Source organism: Electrona antarctica (assembly GCF_951216825.1).
Source record: "Electrona antarctica genome assembly, chromosome: 6".
In the NCBI taxonomy this organism is placed as follows: domain Eukaryota; kingdom Metazoa; phylum Chordata; class Actinopteri; order Myctophiformes; family Myctophidae; genus Electrona; species Electrona antarctica.
Window position 1 is genome coordinate 35942365 of NC_136811.1, and position 21898 is coordinate 35964262.

At 42.8% G+C, this 21898-nt stretch overlaps 1 protein-coding gene across 2 annotated transcripts in view; it reads right to left on the minus strand.

The window, feature by feature from the left end:
• The window catches only part of gabbr1a (gamma-aminobutyric acid (GABA) B receptor, 1a), a gene marked incomplete at its 5' end in the record, with an annotated part of 66480 nt that overhangs the window by 4714 nt on the left and 39868 nt on the right, over positions 1–21898 (minus strand). For both annotated transcript variants that reach the window (XM_079504078.1, XM_079504079.1), the window contains 6 exons: positions 2036–2163; positions 3234–3327; positions 10751–10858; positions 14050–14166; positions 15084–15216; positions 19357–19507. In XM_079504078.1, the coding sequence (XP_079360204.1) occupies positions 2036–2163; positions 3234–3327; positions 10751–10858; positions 14050–14166; positions 15084–15216; positions 19357–19507 (731 nt within the window). The remainder of the gene's footprint in view (positions 1–2035; positions 2164–3233; positions 3328–10750; positions 10859–14049; positions 14167–15083; positions 15217–19356; positions 19508–21898) is intronic.

Sequence of the window (21898 nt, forward strand, 5' to 3'; positions counted from 1 at the left end):
GTATACATTACAATGTATACAATGTATTGAAGTTTCACTTAATTATACTTCATAAAAGTAAATTTTTCATCAGTGCATTTATAGTATAATGCTGACAAAGTATACAGAACAAGCATTACACTTAAAGTTTACTTTAGTCTACTTTATTTTAAGTATACTATTCATGAATGTTCCTGGATGCTATTATTCTTACATTATATTTGTAATGTATTGTTATTAAGTAAATTCAAAATATATTTATATAAAGCACATTAAATGTCAACATAAATTAATTTGTAATTTGTTTAAGTGTACTAAACAAAAATATCAAATGTAATTTTTAAAAGTGTGTTCAAATAATGTTTATCTTTTGTTCAACTTAAGTACCTTTCCTTTAAAATATATTTTAAATTATTATATTTTGAGTGTATTAAAATATATTGGTGGCTAGAGGAAGTCCATTTCCCAGCATGCACTGGGGTTCCAAGGACTGTTATTGTTCTTATTTGTGGTGTTATTTGAATATTAGAATGCATATTGGGTTGCGTTATTTTATGGGTCATTGTGTTTAGTGTTTTGTTAGTGTTTTTTGGTGATTCATGTTGTTTTATGTAATTTGTTTAGTAAAACCATGACTGTAAATGTCTGTTGATTTGGCCAGTCTCTCTCATACTGTATGTGCAGTATTGGGTTTGTTGGATTGGGTTTGTTGTTGATGGTTGCGCCAACAAAGAGTTGTCATGACTCTTGCAGGCCGCAACTATACCTCAAGCCTTTACAATATGACAATTTTTGGCATATTCTTTTTTTAAGAATATATGCAAATTTATACTTTTCAGAAGTATATTTAATATACTCATTTGTACTAAATAAATATATATAGTAATAGTAGTATAGTAATTATGCTCAAAATTTAAGTATAATAGTATAATATAAATTCATTTGAAGTATACTTTCAATAGTTTCAAGTGTACTAGCAATGTAATAATAATGTTACAACACAAACATACTTTAATTGTAATAATAGTATATTTTAAATTAATTGTCTGTGTACTTGTAGTGAGTTTAAATGCGTTATTATTACATTACTACTTCAAACTATTAAAAGTATACTTCAAATTAATTGAATACATACTCGTATATGTGTAATACATTGATAGTATACTTGAAACAAATACAAGTATATTTGCAATACATTGATAGTATATTTTAAGCATAATTGCAATATACTCTAAATATTTATTTAGTACTTGATATGTATTGTTAATGCACTATAAATGTAATGATAGTATACTTTAATATACTTAATGACACCAGGAAAAGTGTACTGTGCTGTACTTTATTTGTAATTAAATTGTATTTTTTTCGGGGGGGAAAGTACATTAAAATATATTTAAAATATGTTTAAATATATCTTTAGTGCAACTTTAGTGCAACTAAGTACAACTTAATTTTTTTGAAAATAATACATTTATATAATAAATGTACTATACTTTAGTATATTTCTTTTTCACCTGGGTGCAGTTAACCCATTTTGGGCGGGAACCCCTTTTGGTGTTTTAAACATTATGTTATAATTTAGCTATTGAAAAATAGCAGATCTACAAGCTCATAGCGCGCCACCGAGTGGCGCGCTACGAGCTTGTAGGTCTGCTATTTTTGAAAAATCGTGAAAATATTTATTTCAGAAAACTGGAGGATTTAGAAGGATTTTTAAAAATGTTGAGGTCAGGCCTAAATGGGTCAAATGATAAGGGACAATATCGGTGGCACCCAACTGTATGTACAGAATACCTGTTAGTACCCTTTGGTGTGTGCAGAGGTATTCTGTAAGCCAACAAAACACCTGGTGCAACATTATAGGACAAAATAAATATAGTGACAACTTCAGTACACAATGCTCATTCTAAATGTCATCTAGCAGTATTCCGTGCTCTATGGACCAAAAATAGCAGAAGATTGATTGTTACTTTTGGCACACGACACGTCATAATCATATACAGAAACATAAATTAGGCTTCAAAGTGTACTGGCATCGTTTCTGTTTTGCACTCACAGCAACGTTGTAAATAGCCATCCCCACAGCCCGATGGTCATTGATCTTCTCTGTAGAGACGGACTTGGTTTCGTAGGCCAGAAATATACCCAACAACAGCAGCAGACCCTTGTAGCCATACACCACGCCTAGAAAACAAAGGGGAAAAGTAAGGGATAGAGAGAGATCAGGGGGTTAAAATAATACATTATTAAATGGGTGAGTTGGTGAGTGAGCGAGGCAGACAGAGGCTGCCAACAGACTCAGTGCAAACGAGCAAGTGAGGGAGGCAGCGAGGAAGTGAGTGATTGGGAGAGACATAAAGCACGGAAGAAAAACAAAACAGAGAGGAAGAAATATCCTGAAAGAACACAACTACAGAGTGACTAACTGAGTGCGAGAGGGGAATATAACATGAGGGAGTGACATCAAATGAAAAGAAGAGAACTCCTATGAGTGACTCTTGACGAAGGCTGGACATGTTTCCTTCAATGTTACAAGAGCGATGGCCCAGTTTGTGACCCACATCATTTGAATTTCAAGATCATAATCCTTTCCGTAAGAGCTGCTGCCATTACTTTGAAGGACACGGGAGGGTGATGAGAGAGACAGAAAGAAGAACGATGAGACGATAAAGTGTAAAGTATGCGAATGAGAGATAAAGCAAGTGTGTGTGTGTGTGTGTGTGTGTGTGTGTGTGTGAGTGTATGTGTGTGTGTGTGTGTGTGTGTGTGTGTGTGTGTGTGTGTGTGTGTGTGTGTGTGTGTGTATATGTGTGTGTGTGTGTGTGTGTGTGTGTGTGTGTGTGTGTGTGTGTGTGTGTGCGTGTGTACATTCTGCTATGTAACTACTGATATTTGAGGAGAAAATGTTTGCGTGAACACACACACAGTCTTTCTCTCATTACTATCAGGATAAGTATTACATTATAAACAGTAGTTACATGAATGTATTTTTTCATTGTCTCCGCCAGGCCGAAGGCTGCCTCACAATAAGCTATGTGCATGGCCTGGTGAAGTTCTGTGCTCAGAGGAGCAAATATTTCTAGTTAAACTAAACGCACAAAAGTGTATAGTATGGAATCTGTCAGCGTATTTGTACGCATTTGTCTGTCTTTGACAGAGACATTCAAATGAGAGAAAGCGAGCGAGTCTGTGACTCAGAGGAAGAAAGTGGTGAAGGGGAGTGTAAAGACACAATAAAATAGAAAGAGGAATACCAAGCCAAGTGTTCATCTTTTCTGAGCTGCAGTGTTCCAACAGTGGCTGAATGAGGACGTCCAGATCTCCTTTGGGGGCCTCCCTCGTGAACTTCTACTCACATGGATGGACGCAGAGGGAGAGAGAGTGATGGCGAAGGTGGAGAACGACAGCAAGGGAGAAAGAGAGAGAAAGGCCATGAGAAATGATGACACAGCAACATAGTGGGGAGTAGGAAAAAGTGCACCCTAAGCATAAGTCTGGTGATTGTATAGTGTAGAGGGCAAGATCCCCTGGAGTACAGAGGTCGTCTGGGCTGCAGTAATGACTGCATTTTGATGCCAGGTGGGTGGATATTACGAAAATCTAAGTTGCTTAAGCAAAAATTCACTTTGTACAGCAACAATACCCGTTTCACTGTGACATGTTGATGTTAGATGGAGAAGCCTTCACATCACTTTACATTCCGTTTCCCAGTACTGTCACTTTGATTGTTGTCACTTGAAAAACAATTTGTTTGTTTGTTTTCCAATTTGATTACACCAACAGAAATGTAGTCTTTTCTATCATACACAAATAAATACAGACCATGAAGGTTTTGACAATTTAACATTACAATAACAAAATGCCACATTATTCATGTCTTCAATATGAGGGAAGATTCTGCAACTGATGTATGAAATATTTATAACAATTGTGTATGACACGGCATTTACGGTGAGCAATTCATGTCATTTTAATTCATGTCATTTTAGAATAAACCGGAACCTCCTCATTGCCGCGAAAATGGGGAATTAAATCCACAGAGTGAGTGTTCTGCTGGTTAGCATCCAGGCTAGTGGGACGTAGGCTCATCACTCCAACCCTAATTGAGTGAGGAGCTGACTGGGAAACATGGGGTGAGCTGGTCTCCACAAAGCTATTAAGCCTCCCATTAACAACATCCAGGTAGGGAACAAAATGGTTTGTCCATGGCCTCTCTTTGAACCACTGCTGGTGTACTGTAATCTCCTTCTGGAGTTCAGCACGCAGGTTTGGAGGAGATGCCACAAGACAATCAACAACAGTTTCAAAGTTCAGCACCTTCCTTGTCAACACTATCAGCCGATGACCTGCCAGAGCCCTTGTCAGTCGTCTCCAGTGGTGACCGGGGTCGGCCTGAGGTTATGGAAGCTCTCCTCCTGGGCTATCTGGTCAGCTGCTTCCTACAGCTGCCAGGTGTGTTGGGCGATGGCTCTCCGTCTCCAGAGTCTGCAGCATCCTCCTCATCTCCTGGGTGTGCAGAGTCCTCTGGGGTCCCGTCACCAGAGTCTGCAGCATCCTCCTCCTGTCCTGAGTATGCAGTTCCGCCTGCAGTCCCGCCTCCAGTGTCTGCAGTTCCGCCTGCAGTCCCGCCTCCAGTGTCTGCAGCTCCGCCTGCATCCCCGCCTCCAGTGTCTGCAGCTCCGCCTGCATCCCCGCCTCCAGTGTCTGCAGCTCCGCCTGCATCCCTGCCTCCAGTGTCTGCAGCTCCGCCTGCATCCCCGCCTCCAGTGTCTGCAGCTCCGCCTGCAGCTCCACCTCCTCCGCCTGCAGCCCCGCCTCCTGCGTTGGCAGCCCCGCCTCCTGTGTCTGCAGTCCCACCTGCAGCTCCGTCTCCTCTTCCTGCAGCTCCACCTGCAGCTCTGCCTGCAGCATCTCCGGCGTCGCCTTCTGAGCCTGCAGCATCTCCGGCGTCGCCTCCGCCTGCAGCACCTCCGGCGTCGCCTCCATCTGCAGCATCTCCGGCGTCGCCTTCCGAGCCTGCAGCACCTCCGGCGTCGCCTCCGTCTGCAGCATCTCCGGCGTCGCCTCCGTCTGCAGCATCTCCGGCGTCGCCTCCGTCTGCAGCACCTCCGGCGTCGCCTCCGTCTGCAGCATCTCCGGCGTCGCCTCCGTCTGCAGCATCTCCGGTGTCGCCTCCGTCTGCAGCACCTCCAGCGTCGCCTCCGTCTGCAGCATCTCCGGCGTCGCCTTCCGAGCCTACAGCACCTCCAGCGTCGCCTCCATCTGCAGCATCTCCAGCGTCGCCTTCCAAACCTGCAGCACCTCCGGCGTCGCCTCCGTCTGCAGCATCTCCGGCGTCGCCTTCCGAACCTGCAGCATCTCCGGCGTCGCCTCCGTCTGCAGCATCTCCGGCGTCGCCTCCGTCTGCAGCATCTCCGGCGTCGCCTCCGTCTGCAGCATCTCCGGCGTCGCCTTCCGAACCTGCAGCATCTCTGGCGTCGCCTTCCGAACCTGCAGCATCCCGGGCGTCGCCTCCGTCTGCAGCATCTCCGGCGTCACCTTCCGAACCTGCAGCATCTCCGGCGTCGCCTCCGTCTGCAGCATCTCCGGCGTCGCCTCCGTCTGCAGCATACCCGGCTCCGCTTCCACGTTCCTCCGCCTCGTCTCAGCCTCCAGGCCGCCCTCCTGACGGCGCCTCCTCCACCTCGTCTCGGCCTCCAGGCCGCCCTCCTGACGGCACCTCCGCAGCCTCGTCTCGGCCTCCAGTCCGCCCTCCTGACGGCGCCTCCGCAGCCTCGTCTCGGCCTCCAGTCCGCCCTCCTGACGGGGTACTGTCAGGGTCTGTCTCTCCACAGACCATGTCAGCCCTGGCCACTCCCACTTTCCATTCCACACTGCAGTCCCATTTACTCACCTGTCTCCAACTCCCTCGTCATCCCACCTGTGAACTATTCTACAATCAACCTTCCCCCTATAAGACTGGACTCTTAGCAAGCATGCCTTGTCAGTTCATAGTTTGATGTTGTCGATGCAAGTTCCTGGATTCCTGTTTTATGGCTATACTACTCATTGCTGTTTCCTGCGTTCCTGAGTTTTTCCCTGCATACTATTCCAGTGTAAGACTTGCCTTTTCTTTATTACATTTTTTGAAATCCGCCCTAGTTTGCTGTGACTCTGCATATTGGGTTCAAATCCCTCTGCATCCTAACACATAGCCTATTAATCTGGGGTTCCTTGATGTGAAGAAATGTGGAAGCAAGCCCAAATAAGCAACTACTATACACTTTAGAATCAAGCCCAAAAAAACATCAACCAGCAACTACCAATAATTTATTTGCAAGTGACTTTACAGAAAAAACAAGTCAAAGGTTGCATATAATAAGCAGACATGGCAATTAGTATTTGCGAATCTATCTTTGAGGATCTCTGTCTCTTTGAGGATTTCTGTCTTTCTCCATCTCTTTCTGTCTCTCTCCAACCTTTATTGTCTCTTCAAGGCCCTAATTTATCTCTTGCGAATCTGTCTTTGAGGATTTCCATCTCTCTTCATCTCCGACCGATCTTTGAGGATCTCCGTACATCGGGCCATTGGTTCGTATCAAATCGTGTCAAATCTTTGAAGATTTTGTCCCCTTCTCTCTCTCGGCTGCCTCTTTCTCCCACTTTTTCAGGGTCTTTCTTTTACTTAAAAAATAAAATTAGAATGTTTAATTTATTATGTTATTACAATTTTTTTCTTTTTTCCAGTTAATCACAATGCATAATCACAATGCCAATGTCATGGTGATTTTGTCACCCTCAAAAGTTGTCCATTTTGCTGAAGAAATACCTCTCTTTTCATTTTGATATCTAATGCTGGTAATGAAATCTTAAATTAAAAAATAAGTTTCATTTTTTATGTTATTAAAAAAATTGTATAATAAATAAATAATATAAATTATGTTGTTAATAAAACTTAAATAACATATTTAAGTTTTTATTTATTTCCTCACTGTCTAGGTTTTCAAGTAAATCCATATTTTCATTGTTTAAGTCTTGGGGCTGATTCATACTGGACATCTTCATATATGAAGATCACAACACTGACCTCATCAAACCCTGTGTAGCCATATAGCCATGAAGAGTGGATTATCACCTACATCTGCATATGGAGCCGGCCAGCAACTCTACATCTGACCTCACGGACACCATGTTGATCTGACCTCATCAAACCCTTAGATCTCCATATGTGGAGCTGACCTGTTCTGACATCCCATATGTTGATGCTTCCCCACCCGTCTACCTGATACCTGTCCATTCAAACTCTAGACTGGCCCGAACTGGGCTGGCCTGAGGCCCCGCCTGGCCTTACTATAATTAGCACACAATTTACGCCCTACCCGGCCCGAAAACGTCAATTAAAAATCACACCTGTGTGAAGTGAGGGGCATCACATGAACAACTGAATTTATGTGATTGGTTAGCCGATTTGCTCGTCTACATATGACGTACATTTTCCCTTCATTGTCAATGGCATTTACTGCTTGTGTTGCCACAAATTTATGTCATATTTGACGGACAATCGGACATATGATCTAGTTTCTCCTTTCATTGTCAATGGCATATATGAGACGTGTGGGGACAGAAGCTGTATATAAGAGTGAAAAAAATATAATATTAATAATCTTAATATAATATATAATATTAATCATATTCAGCTATTCGGTCAACTGTTTCCTAAATTTGGTATTCGGTTTAGGCCAAGAATTTCCCTTTCTGCTGCCGTTGGTTCTCATGGCTACCAGTTCCCACCTGATGTTGTGTGGGAGTTCAGAGTGGTCCAGACGATACTGAATAACTGCTAGCTTACATAACGTCTTAAGACTAGGGCTCAAGTCTAAGGTCACATTCCCACCTAATACTTCGGTAGACTCAATGCGAATGGGCGGAGAAATTGGGATTCTTGCATATTTAATTTGCCTTCACACTGTCATCCGCAGCAATTGGAAACGCAGCAGGGGGGACCTTTATCAATGTGTTCCATTCATAAACTAGCCTACACAGTGAAATCTATGGTGATAAAATTATACTCATAACGTGCATGTGTCGTGCCGTCTGGGACTGTCACTGGACCCCCATCTCTCTCTTTCTCTCTCTCTCTCTCTGTCTCTCTACGCACGCAGCCACACACTGTTCTTTTGGGCATGGAGGCACAGCACTGAGCGCACTGATATAACAGACAGCAGCGCAAAATGTTTACAAGTTTATCGAGATGAAAGTCCCTACTCCCCAGTCCCCACACAGTGACAGCATTCCATGTTTACGGCACGCACAGACAGACAGACAGAATATTCTGTAGGCTATAATACACTGCAGTGTTTTTATGTGTTTCCTTAAACAATTGATTAATGTACTCGTCCTCATTTCGATCAGGGCTTCAGTCTCCTCATTCGACCACGTCTATCCACGGTAACGGGACATCTTTGCGCTGCGTGAAATATGCCTTCTCCGTCTCCAACTGTGTTCAGCTCCTCACCCGCCACATTGTTTGCTTCATTTCCTTTATTTACTGTGGATTGCTTTCACACCTGCACCGAATCGTAATCAAGTGCGATTGGAAGCGAAGCGAAACCCCCGTTTTTGCTCGGAGTAGAATGCGGTTCTTTGATACGCATTAGGATTCGAATGAGCCTTCACACCTGCCAAACGAAGTGCACTTTCTGACAATGCGCAGCAGGATTCGTTTTAATCGCAGCAAAGCTTTCTGGTGTGAATGTCACCTAAGACGAACAGGTCATCATTATTAAATAGAATGAAACGATCACCCACCATGCAACAGCACATCTTACTCATTGAACTCGGCCTTTTCCCCTTGAGCTCAACCCTCCTCCAGGAGAAGGTCTCTGGATTGAATTTCCACAGATATCTGGCCATATACCGCGTTTCACTTTTAAATATGTACAGCTCTCCATTGTAGGTATAGGGTGAATGTCAGAAGCGTAATTGAAGTGTCAAGTGTCAAACACTCTGATGTCGTTGAAGTCAGGTTGCCCGGACTGGCTATAATCGCACTTAAATACAAACAACTTCGTTCCGATGATGGTGGCAGCGTTATTAAATTAAGTAAAGTCTATATTTCCTCTGGCTCCATTGCCTCTGGTATTCATTAAAGACCAGACCATTGTGGTGGTGTCCAACTTATAGAGGTCCATATCCTCCATAGATAAACATGACCTCCCCCAAGACACCGGCGGAGTGGTGGTTCCTCTCCTCTGGAACAGTCCCTGACACCATGGGTTTGAACCATCTGTGGGTGTCCACATCAAATGCATAAAGCACGTCGCAGTAACTGCCATGCTTGCGCAAGTAACAATCAGTCCGTCCCCTTGTATCGTAGGTGGCGCCTCCCCACATGTAGATGGCTCCTTCTATCAGTACAGCTGTGTGGCCCGAGTGCTCGGTGGGAACATCAAGGTGACGTTGATCTCTTCCAGTTGCCACTGGAGGAAACCTCCTCCAGCGTAAAGACACTGTCAACATGCTGACCCTGTTTTGATGATTTTATTAGAAATGTTCAAACTGTCAATGTTTCCTTTTTTTTTACTAAGTTTAAACGCTACTAGGAGCGTTTAATCTGTATGAGCTTCTAGATCAGCTATGTTTGAACAATGTTGAAAATCCGAAATAGTGCTTATCTCACACTGGTCACGCTAAAGTCTCTCTAGAAGTGTTCATATTACAAACGAGATGCATGCTGAAGTCAGAAATGAAGACAGAACATTGCGCTTCTGGCCAAAACTAGAGTTCCCTATAGTTTTAGAGCTATGAGCCATTCTAATCGGGCCACAAACAAATATGCAAAAGCTTTGCAAAAGCTATGGCTACACGATAGAAGCACGGGATCTTTGAATCACGGGATCTTTGAATATCTCACGACACACGGAACAAGAGAAATGATCCTCCGAAATAGACACCTGTGAAGCCATTTAGTTAACTATTCCTGGTCTGGTTAATTGTATTAATTATCTCTCTGTATTGAACTCTCCCTAACAAATCTTTTTATGAATTGCAATTGATATATGATATGATATATGATATATGATGTAGTAATGACAAGATATTATAACAATGTATGATTCCCCTAAAAAAGTCCCCCTTTTCACAATGATCATGCAAGATGACAACTGAATTAATGTGATTGGTTAGCCGATTTGCTCGTCTACATATGACGTACATTTTCGCTTCATTGTCAATGGCGTTTAATGTTTTGATGTTTAATTTACGTCATATTTGGCGGACATTTGACCTAATTTCTCCTTTCATTGTCAATGGCATGTGGGGTCAAAAGCTGTATAGGGGCTAGTAGCGACCCTAAAAAAAGATATGGAAAAATAAAAGTCCATATATGGTTATTCCCAGACCTGTCGCTTCTCGCCCTCAGGGCGTCTTACTGGTAATTAGGAACCAAATGGACTATTATGGAATGGGTCTGTAAATAAGTGCAAAAATGAAACAAAATGGACCCTTACAGGTGCATGTAGTTCCATTTGTATACTGTGACAGTTAAATGAACACAGGATTGTACAGTGTAGATTGGGGTCCCAGACATGAAACATAAATCATTTGTGGGTCCGTGGTCTAATGCATATGAAACTGGGTTTTTTCATTTTAAAAAAGGGTCAGGAATCACTCAGGGTAAGACTCATCGTTGGTAACAGCGTGATCATCAACCACGAGTATCTGTCCTCAAACTCCATATATCTCAACATGGGAACGGAGAATCTCAACCAGACAAGGAAGGTATATACTTTACCTCCACAGTGATGTGGAGAGGGTCCACGATCTGCCAGATCATGAGAGACAGGAAGTCGATGGCCAGCAGCACCCCCACCGTTGCATACAGTTTCCATGGCTCCAAGTGCTGCCGGGGAGGATTATAGGACAGAGAACGCACATCGACGTCAGAGATGCACACAGGCAACCGCAACAATCACACACGCTGCCCAAGGACATCAGGAGCCGAGTCCACGAACAGAGACAAACGGCCAGGACTCCTTCTAGGACAGGTGTCCTTGTGATTTCTGGATGAATGCACAACAGTTTGTCTGTGCCTGAGTGCGTAAATGTGTCAGTGAGATGATGGATCGTCGGATACAATGTGTCTGTGTTTGCGTAAATGTGTGAGTGAGACCAAGTGGAGGGAGAGAAAGAGAGAGAGAGAGAGAGAGAGAGAGAGACAGAGGAGGGAGAGACAGAGAGAGACAGTCAGACAGAGCATGCATGAAAGAGAGATGGAGAAATAGAGAGAGAGCAAGAATCAGAGAGAGAGAGACAGAGAGAGTGTGAGAGAGAGAGCATATCCATGTAGTTCTTTGGGGATGGAGCTGGTGTATTTGTGTGTATGGATTTAGAGGGCCGTTGGGGATAATGTGTGGGCGCATGCATTTGTGTTACATAGAGCTGCAGCACCTACACTATATCTATATCATGTTGTCATTTTACATCAAAATTAGCATTTTAAATAGGATCAATATGCATGACGTGTCTATGTGTATGATATAAAAACACCCATATGAACTTCCATTATTCTATAGCATATAGAGCCATACTGAAAGAATTACAGGCCAAAACAACAGCCAATCAAAACATGCTCTCCCCCTTTGCTCTTCTATAGCAACAATCCTTGTTTTTATTTCATGCACAGTGGCACGCTACCAGCTACTGTACCTTCAACACAGCAATAAAATAAAACAGATATTAACCACATGAACCATAGCATCCCTGTTCTGCATGGGGCAAACCCTTTTAAAAAATAACCGATCTACTATTTCCGGTGAAGAGATTTGGTGTAGGGAAAAAAAAGGAGTCCTTTCAATAGCAGTGGTTCCCAAACTTTTAGCAGATCTGTGAGCTTGTACTACTTAACCCTCTTAAACATTCGTTTTCTAATTTATGGAATTTCTTAGATTTTTCTTTTATTAATTCATGAAATATGTTGCTTTTTGAAAATGTTTTGAAATAAATAATTAAAAACAAAATGTAGGAAACAAAAAATAAAGGGACCCATAAAAATGTGTCCGTGACCCACAAATGGGTCTCGACCCAGTGTTTGGGAACCAGTGTATAGGGTGTTTAAACAGCCTTGGTTGTCTCTTCAGTTGAGTTGCATGAAAATGATTTGAGCAGCTACCCCAACACACACACACACACACACACACACACACACACACACACACACACACACACACACACACACACACACACACACACACACACACACACACACACACACACACACACACACACACACACACACACACACACACACACACACACACACACACACACACACACACACCACAAATCCTCCCTCTCTGTTTCTGACGCACGGCAAAGTTTCTTTAAATACTTTTGCACATCATTCTCTGGCAAATTGCCCTTCTGTGGACATGAAGAGCGTTGAAAGTCAACCCGATTCGTCGTGCACTGGCTAAAATAATAAAGCCCCTGAAGGATGGGTTTCTGCATAGAACTTTAATACTCATCCATATTCATAAATATTCCACAAATGGCTTAATCTCCCATTCTTCTGATTAGGTCTTAGAAATTCCCACAACACATCGTAGACTGGCAGTATCTCACTGGTTCCAGGTCACACTATCTTTGAGAGGAGACACACTGTGTGTGAGAATTAACACACGCGCGTGTGCGCATGCGCTCTTGCGTTTGTAACACATGCACGCATGAATAATCAGGCTACATATAGTGCAGGGGTCTGGCTTCCCGTGGGTGTGTGTGTGCCTCAGTGCTGTATCTTTATGTGCATGTCTGTGTCTGTCCATGCATTCATGCATGTATTGTGTGTGTGTGTGTGTGTGTGTGTGTGTGTGTGTGTGTGTGTGTGTGTGTGTGTGTGTGTGTGTGTGTGTGTGTGTGTGTGTGTGTGTGTGTGTGTGTGTGTGTGTGTGTGTGTACATTTTCAACTGCAATATCAGGCCCAATTTGCCCAAAGTAGGGACGTCAGGTTGACATTTTTTTAATTGGGACACATCAGCTGCACAATAGCGATAGCGATGTCATAAAAAAGGTCAATTGCCATGTGGGGCTCTATGTGTTTCCCGAACAATGTGTCGGGACCCATTTTTGGTATACAGTTAATATCTTATTTTTATATGACCTACAAACAATGACTTTATTTTTTCAAAAGAGTTTCAAAAATAAAATGCAAAATTAACAAGTTTCAGAAATTTTCTAAAACAATCCAAACAGATTTCAAAAGATTTAAACTATTAAAAAAAACTAAAATCATAACAGGACGAAAACAGGACGTTCTGCATGATGATCGACGAGTGCTTTTACTTTTGGTAACATTTTGATTACCGGACTTTTACTTAAAAGTAAAAACTGTGAGTACTTTTCCCACCACTATACTGTACAACTCACTGTACACCACTGATCCTCGACACATGGAGCCAGCCCATGCTCTCTTTAGAAGCTTACACTGTGAAATCTAGAGTGTTTCCTTAACTCTAAGTGTGTATATAAAATGGCTCTGTAAGGTTTTAATTTTATAAGGGATGTAGTACACCCTGACCTCTCTCTGGCCTCTCTCCCGTGGTGGAAAAAAACTACTCCCATGTTTTTAAATAAATACTAAATCTAGTAGATCTACAAGCTCACAAGTTCACCCATTGCGATCCGATCTATACAAGCTCTGTAGATCGGCTACTTTCGAATAGACAAACAAAAAAAAGATGTATTTTTGTAATGAGAATCTAAATCTATGAAGTACTGTAAGTTAAATAATTGTAGTGGAGTACAAATTACAATATTTGCCACTGAGATGTAGTGGAGTAGAAGTATAAAGTATTGAAAAATAGACCTAAACGAATAAGAATAATACTTGAGCTAATGTACTTATATACTTTCCACTACTGCCAATACCTAAAAAATGCGCCCCCCTCCGCCCATACACCCCCCCCCCCCCCCCCCCCCAACACACACACACACACACACACACACACACACACACACACACACACACACACAAACAAACACACACACGCGTGCGTGCGTGCACGACAGATCTTAATCCACTGCTCCTCGCTATACCTTCTTCTTCTCTTTCTTCTCCTCCTTCTTGGTGAAGAGGGTGTGGACCCACCAGATCTTGGTGAACATGCTGCCGTAGGCCAAGCTGAAGCCCAGGCCCAACAGCCACAGGCGGAACTGCAGAGAGCCAAAGAGGACGAGTGGAAGAAGGATGGAAGGAAAGTCACACAAGGAGAGGTGAGATACGTGGGAGCAGTACAGCGCAGGGGGAGGGAGGAGAGGAGGTGAAATGTGTGATGGTCAGGGGGAGAAAGAATAGGGGGTGGGGTAAGGGAGCATGAGAAGGAAAAAAGATGGAGAGGAGGTATAGTTGAGGGAGGAAGGAGAGATGCAGGGGAATGGAGAGAGATTGTTAGGAGGAGTAATGTTGGGAGGGACAGAACGCATGAAGGAAGGGATGGTAGAGAGTGTGGAGAAAAGTATGAAGGTGAGAGAAGAAGACAGAGTGAGTGGTGAAGAGATGGGAGATGATGAGGTGTGTTCAAGAGACAGACAGACAGACAGACAGACAGACAGACAGACAGACAGACAGACAGACAGACAGACAGACAGACAGAGATGGAGGTGAGAGAGACAGAGAGACAGAGATGGAGGTGAGAGAGACAGAGAGATAGAGGTGAGAGAGAGAGAGAAGTGAGGTAACAATTTATAGAGGTGTTTATTTGTCTCTCAGCAGCAGGTTTCTCCCTCCGAAAACCATCACCTCAAACCTAACATGCACTGCCACACCTTTATCCATCTCTCTCTCTCTAAAGTAAATAGTAAATGGTGCATTTATATAGCGCCTTTATCCAAGGCACTTTACAGAGATGGTGCATTACATTCACCCATTCACACACCGATGCCGGAGGAAACCATGCACGGCACCAACCTGCACATCGGGAGCAATTAGGGGTTCAGAGTCTTGCTCAAGGACACTTCGACAGTAACTCTGGGGGAGCCCGGCTTCGAACTGGGAACCTTGCGGTTTCCATCCGGTCACTCTACCCCTGAGCCACTGCCGCCCCTCTCTCTCTCTCTCTCTCTGCCATTACCTGGCACACTACAGGAAACTGTGATCGGTGGACATGGAGGCCATCAATCCCCAGTGGGAAGACGGCAGCCAGCGCCATCATGCAGCCCACTGCTGTCATGTTGTTCAGGTAAGGCTGCGAATTCTGAATGTAGCTGTGACAGTAACACACACACACACACACACACACACACACACACACACACACACACACACACACACACACACACACACACACACACACACACACACACACACACACACACACACACACACACACACACATAAAGATATAAAGTCATTAAAAGGTCATTCCCAGTTATCTGCATTCCATATAGCAGTCGAGCACATACTTTAACAGCTGATGTTTCATTTCAGTTGCGGTACCATATATCTATGACATACATTTGAACCAGAGATACCATTTTGTTATTGCGCTCCGTTAGCGCTGAAAATGGAAAGATTTTAAAATCCTTACTACCAAAATCTCACTGTTAGCTGGCATTACATCATTTCATATCAATCATTTCATATCACCAGATACATTTGGAGCCTTCATCTGTGCTGTGGCATGGACAGATTACGCAGTATGGTCATTTGTATTTAAGAGAGAAGAATGTTTTGGGCGTGTAATTTACGTGCGCTCTCATTTTGGCTCCAAGATCAATTGCCTACGTGGGCATTTATTGAAGGTCAATGTTGCCCCCCAACATCGTTGTCAGCATTAATCTTTTCCCCAGTGGCCTCAAAATATACTAAGTTGCCAAAGAATTCCATAGTCTCGCATTCTCTCAAAATCTGGCTCTCAATACGAAGGCATTTCGGTTGGCACCCGGGTTCTGTGCGCGCACCACTGGTCGCTAACCATGCTTTTCCACCTTCCCTTTCTGACTCATTGTTTAAAGTGTGGCATAGAAATGGTATTCACTCCTTCAAAGATCTTTATATTGATGGATTATTCCCGACCTTTGAACAAATACGACGCAAATTTAATTTACCCCAATCAAATTTTTTTAGATTTCTACAGATACGACATTTTTTAACACAGCACACTGCTTCATTTCCAAACATACCTACCAACTCATCAATGGAATCTATATTTCTACCTGACCCATTGGTCAAAGGAGGTGTTTCTATTATTTATAATTCTCTCTCATGTTTAGATAGTAATGCCTCCTTGGATTATTTAAAAACTGCTTGGGAAAACGATTTAGGAATATCTATCACTGACGAGCAATGGTCTACATCTCAAAAATTGGTGCACTCTTCTTCAGTATGCGCCAGGCATGGTCTTATACAATTTAAAATATTACACAGGTTACATTTGTCAAAGGAAAAACTCAACAGAATGTATCCGAATGTGAATCCAGCCTGCGACAGATGTGGCCAGTCGCCGGCCACTCTGGCGCATATGTTCTGGCACTGCACTAAACTAACATCATATTGGCAAAGTATATTTAAATCACTATCAGACATTGTTGGAAAACCTTTTGACCCGGATCCACTGACAGCAGTTCTAGGAGTTAAAAGCCCCGGGGTCAAATTGTCTACTTTCCAATATAACATGGTAAAATATGTGACTCTACTGGCTCGCAGACTGATACTGTTGAACTGGAAGCAAGCACATGTTCCGACTCACACTACACTTATGAAAGAGGTTATGCACTATTTGCAATTGGAAAAGATAAAGTTTGAATTGAGAGGGAGTGAAGATAGATTTTACCAGACATGGCAACCCTTCATTGACTATTTCAATAGGTGCACGCTAACCCCTCCTACACAATAGATAACAAAATAAAAAATTGGAAAGAAGAAAAAAAAGGAGAAAGGAACTGAGTGTTTTTTCTTATTTTATTTTCTCATTTAAAAAGAAGAATGTCGGGTTGGGAGAGTTTGAGAGCAAGAATGTCTGTCCTGTTGTCTTTACTTTGTTTGTCTGTTCACATTTGTCAATGTTTAACTGTTTTGTTTTTTCTTTATCACATTTATGTACCTTTTTTATTATGTATTGTATGTCACTTAATTACTCATTATCTGTCAATTATTTTCTTAAGTTATGTCATAATACAAAAAGCCTAATAAAAACTATTTAAAAAAAAAAAAGAGAGAAGAATGTTTATCTAAGTGCCTTATCAGACAGTCTCAGCATTTATACTCAGACGTTAAATCCCACTTATTTTGCAAGGCATATAGACTTCACAGTGTACTTTCACTTCCTCTAATCTCCTCTTTGTGCGTATTTTATTCATACCAGAATATGAATGATAATTCAACTATGAGAGTATACAAATGGACACAAATTGGTCAATCTGTACACTCTGACTCTAATAGTTCAATTAATATGCAGAATTTTACTGTGTTCCTTTATGCCATGACCTTGACCTGGTTCTGTACACATACTGTATGCATGATGTAGTTGTACACACGCACATTCATTTTGTTTGTACGTAAAGAACATGTGAGGTTTTATTTTATTTTTATTTAACTGAGATGTTGATGTAGGCTTACTGTACTTGTGTTGCCTAGCAAAGCACTTTGTGACAAACTTAATTTGTAAAAAGTGCTTTGTAACTAAACTTGATTTGATTTGAATTGACAGAATATTTTTGGCTGCCAAGTGCAGTCCTGGGTGAAATAGTGTTTGAAATATAATCAAAGCTGGTCAGGCCCTGACTGCCAAGAAGGCACCTGCTTGATATTCCCCAAAGAAGGAACCTCATCCACTCCCGGAAAACAGCAGATAAGCCAACAGACTTACAGGACTTAAAATCACTTTGACCCAGGTCAAACATAAAAATACTGTATTAAAAAGGCATCAGATACATTGGGTGGGTTCACACGACATGGATTAAGTCTAGAAATCCTCCATCAAAAGGTTTTTTCTTTTATCTTTTTCATTTTAATTTTTTGTGTGGTTGAATTTTCTTTAAGAAGTGTTATTTGCAGTTGGCCTATGACTATGGAAGATAATGTTACGGTATGATGCCACACCCAATAGCAAGCTTCAAAGTCTGGGGTGACTAATGTCAAATAAAGAAAATAACAGTCCACTTGTTTTAACCTCTTCAGACCTACATTATTTCAGAAATAGCTGACCTACAAGCTCACAATGTTGTATCGTGGTGCGTTGTGGGGTTATAGCATAGCTATTGTTTAAGATTTTTGCCTATAATGACAAGCCAGGGTTTTTAAACAAAGGCAGCCTAGAGGTGTAGTAGTTGAGCTCATCACCTTCCATTTGGGATGACTGGTTTCAGTCTAAGTTAGCCCTCTGGTGGTCAAATTTGCTGACAGATTTTCAAATTGTAGCTTCCATTCACTCTGCATACTTGCATAGATATCCCCCTGTTCAATTCTGATTGTTGTCAATTATTGCACAGTTCTTCCTGTCAACTGTGCTATAAAATGAAATCAATTTGACCTCTACAAAAAAAAAAGTAATCGAAGAGATTACGGAGAAGACGGAAGAAAATGAAGCTTCTTTATAATTTAAGTCATTTTCTGTGTGTAGGCTATATGCAGGTGAAAAAGTTAACTTTATAACATTTGGCTGCAATTCGTTGCAGGGAGGTTTATGGATGTGAGATCAGGTAGTGGTGATGTGGACATATTTAATTCAAAATGTCATGATGTCAAGAGGCATTTTCTTGAGTGCAGCATATACTGTACACATATACAGATAGACTGAAAAGTTATTACATTACTTTTGCTCTCACTTTTGTGACTTTTTTTATAATAAATAAAGTATCTTTAATACATCCATGAAAGCTTTTGTTGAGCATGCATACCCTACACATTGACACCTGGGACCTGCCCTGTACATCCACAGTCTGTTTACCAGCGATAAGGCCCACTGGAGGAAGTAGCGTGGGGTTAGCCTAATTGCTTTGCGCCAGAGGTAACCGAATAGTAATTAATTAACTTTTTACCCCATCCACATTTCCCGGACACAATCTGGACCCGACCCAAACTGACGATCCATCATCATTATCAGAAGCCCACACACTTCTCTAACTCCGATTTCTGCTTCGGCGCCAAATGGTCACTCGACAAACATAACATAAAAACAATAAAAAGCTGTCATTACCCATGCACATGCCATCCGGCCACTGGTTGCAAACGGTTGCAAGGAGTTGCATGGTAACCCTTTGGTGTGGTTTGAGCCATTGAATTCCATGCGTTGAATCACTTGGGACAACTTGGGACGACGTGCGTCAACGTGCAACAGGACGCATCACACCACTGGGACAGCGCTAAAACCGCCTCGACCCTTTGGGCTTAGTGATCAAACCTACCGCACGTTGCTGTTGTAGATGTTGAACGTGAGACAGACGATACCGAACAAGATTCCGAGGCCGGCGAACACAGACACAGATGCAAACAGCTTCTGAGACAAGAACCTGTAGTCTTCAATCACTACCGTCCGATCAGCTGGAGGCCCGGCACCTGACACAGAGATAGAGAGAGGGAGGCAGAGGGAGGGAGAGAGAGAGAGAGAGAGAGAGAGAGAGAGAGAGACAGAGAGAGGGCCGCTCTTATCATACATCATCATACATCATCATACATCATCATACATCATCATACATCATCTCATTCCGGCAGCACGTACGCACGCACGCACGCACGCACGCACGCACGCACGCACGCACGCACACACACACACACACACACACACACACACACACACACACACACACACACACACACATACTGTACACACACACATACACACACACACAGATAGATAGAGGGGCCTCAATGATTATACGAGACGGTTGAACTTAATTAGCCGTTACGGTGTTAAGGGAAAACGAAGTGAAACTTAAAAGTGGAACATAAAAGAAGGTAGTAGCAGCAGTTTATAGCAATCATTGGCCGCATTAAGCACCACTTTATAAGTTGACAATGATGTGAAGGGTTACAAGATAAAGGGTGAATAAAACATCAACACAAATTTATGGCAATTATATCAATACAACTTTCATTTAATCTGTGTGTTGGTAAAGGTATCTTCTTCTATGTCTAGAACAAGGCCTGGTAATAGGCCAGTCAATCTGTCAAGAGTGTGGTTATCTTGTCACAGGGAACAATAGAACAGTGAAACGATGCTGTATGTACCCCCAGTCCCCCACACAGGAGTGAGTCATGGATGTCAAAATATGGCACACTTGTTTCACTGTGCCGTGTGTTATCTCCATCTTTAAATTATAGCATCTACATGAACAAAACTGTGGTTAATTAAAGCCTATTGACACTATGTCAAACAACAGTGTTGTTCGCTGTGGGAAAAGTATATTACGTAGAAAACATGGGCATCATCAATTGGAAAAACAATATTTATTACAATTACTACAGGTTGATATCATTAACAGCTATTACATTATATAATATCACACAGACCACAGGGCCCTGAATTAATATGCCATGAACAGCTCTAGAACATTTACAACCCATTCAAATGTAAGTCTCCAAAACATCACAAATTAGCTTTGGTGTTAATTAAGCATAATGAGCTTTAGGGGTTTGGGAGAGTGCACACAGATGCTAGTAGCCTACACTGTAAAATCCTCTGTGTTATCTGCGGGTTCATTTGGTTACCATTGTACACACTCAGAGTTGAAGTAACACTGAGAATCTTTACAGTGTAGTTTGGAAAGTGAAGTATTCCTAAGTGAAGCTGGTTCCATGTGGGCCAGATGGATGGGGGCAGCCTTAACACTCACCAACCTCTGGCAATGACAAACCTCTGTCTAGTCTAATCTAGGATGGCCTGCAGCTCCCTGCAGCTGCGTGCGTGCGTGCGTGCGTGCGTGCGTGCGTGCGTGCGTGCGTGCGTGCGTGCGTGCGTGCGTGCGTGCGTGCGTGCGTGCGTGCGCACAAGTGAGTGTGAGTGTAAATTGCATATCTTTCTTACCTGTGTGTGCATGCCATACATACATGTATGAGTTTATGCATGCGTGTACAGAGTTGTGCATGTAGCCAGATCATCTGTGTGTACTTATGTACATTTCTTGTATGTGAGTGAGAGAGTGAGTGAGAGTAAGAGAGTGAGAGAGAGAGAGAGAGAGAGAGAGAGAGAGAGAGAGAGAGAGAGAGAGAGAGAGAGAGAGAGCATCTGTGCATGTCCAGGCGGAATAAAATCATGTTCAGTGTCGCCAGGAGGGTAAGGATGCGTGGGGGTGGGTGTATGGTTGGGGGTGGGGTGACGTGTCAGAGATGATAAGGGTGATGTGTTGGCGTCACAGGCAGGACAGCACAGGGTCACAGCCAACGGTTCACGGTGTTTTCATGCACATGGTGTTGACACAGTGTCAGTGGAGTCACAGCACTGACACATGTGACATATGTATGTATGGACTGAATGAGAACTGCAGCTATGCATGCTGCTCTGTGAATGTGCGTGCGTGCGTGCGTGCGTGCGTGCGTGCGTGCGTGCGTGCGTGCGTGCGTGCGTGCGTGCGTGCGTGCGTGCGTGCGTGCGTGTACGTAGTCTGTTGAAATGGCATGTGCTTGCACAATTTAAACCCTCCTCCGTCCTTGATCAGGGAATCAGGACAGGGAGTTGCCATGGAGACCCATGCAGCTCTGTAACAGTTGCCACAGCGATTAGAAGAGCTGAGTTTAAAACGGTTGTTAGGGGCGACCATGAAGAGAGTGAGAAAGTAAGGGAGGGAGGTGCTAAGTAAACTGGGAGGAAAACAGCTTGAGAGCAATGGTGTAAAGTAGCCTAACATTTAGTACAGTAAGGTTGCATTCACGGTACAGTAACAGTAAGTACATTTACTCAAGCAATGTCAAATGTACTTAAGTACAATTTTGAGGTACTTTTACTTTACT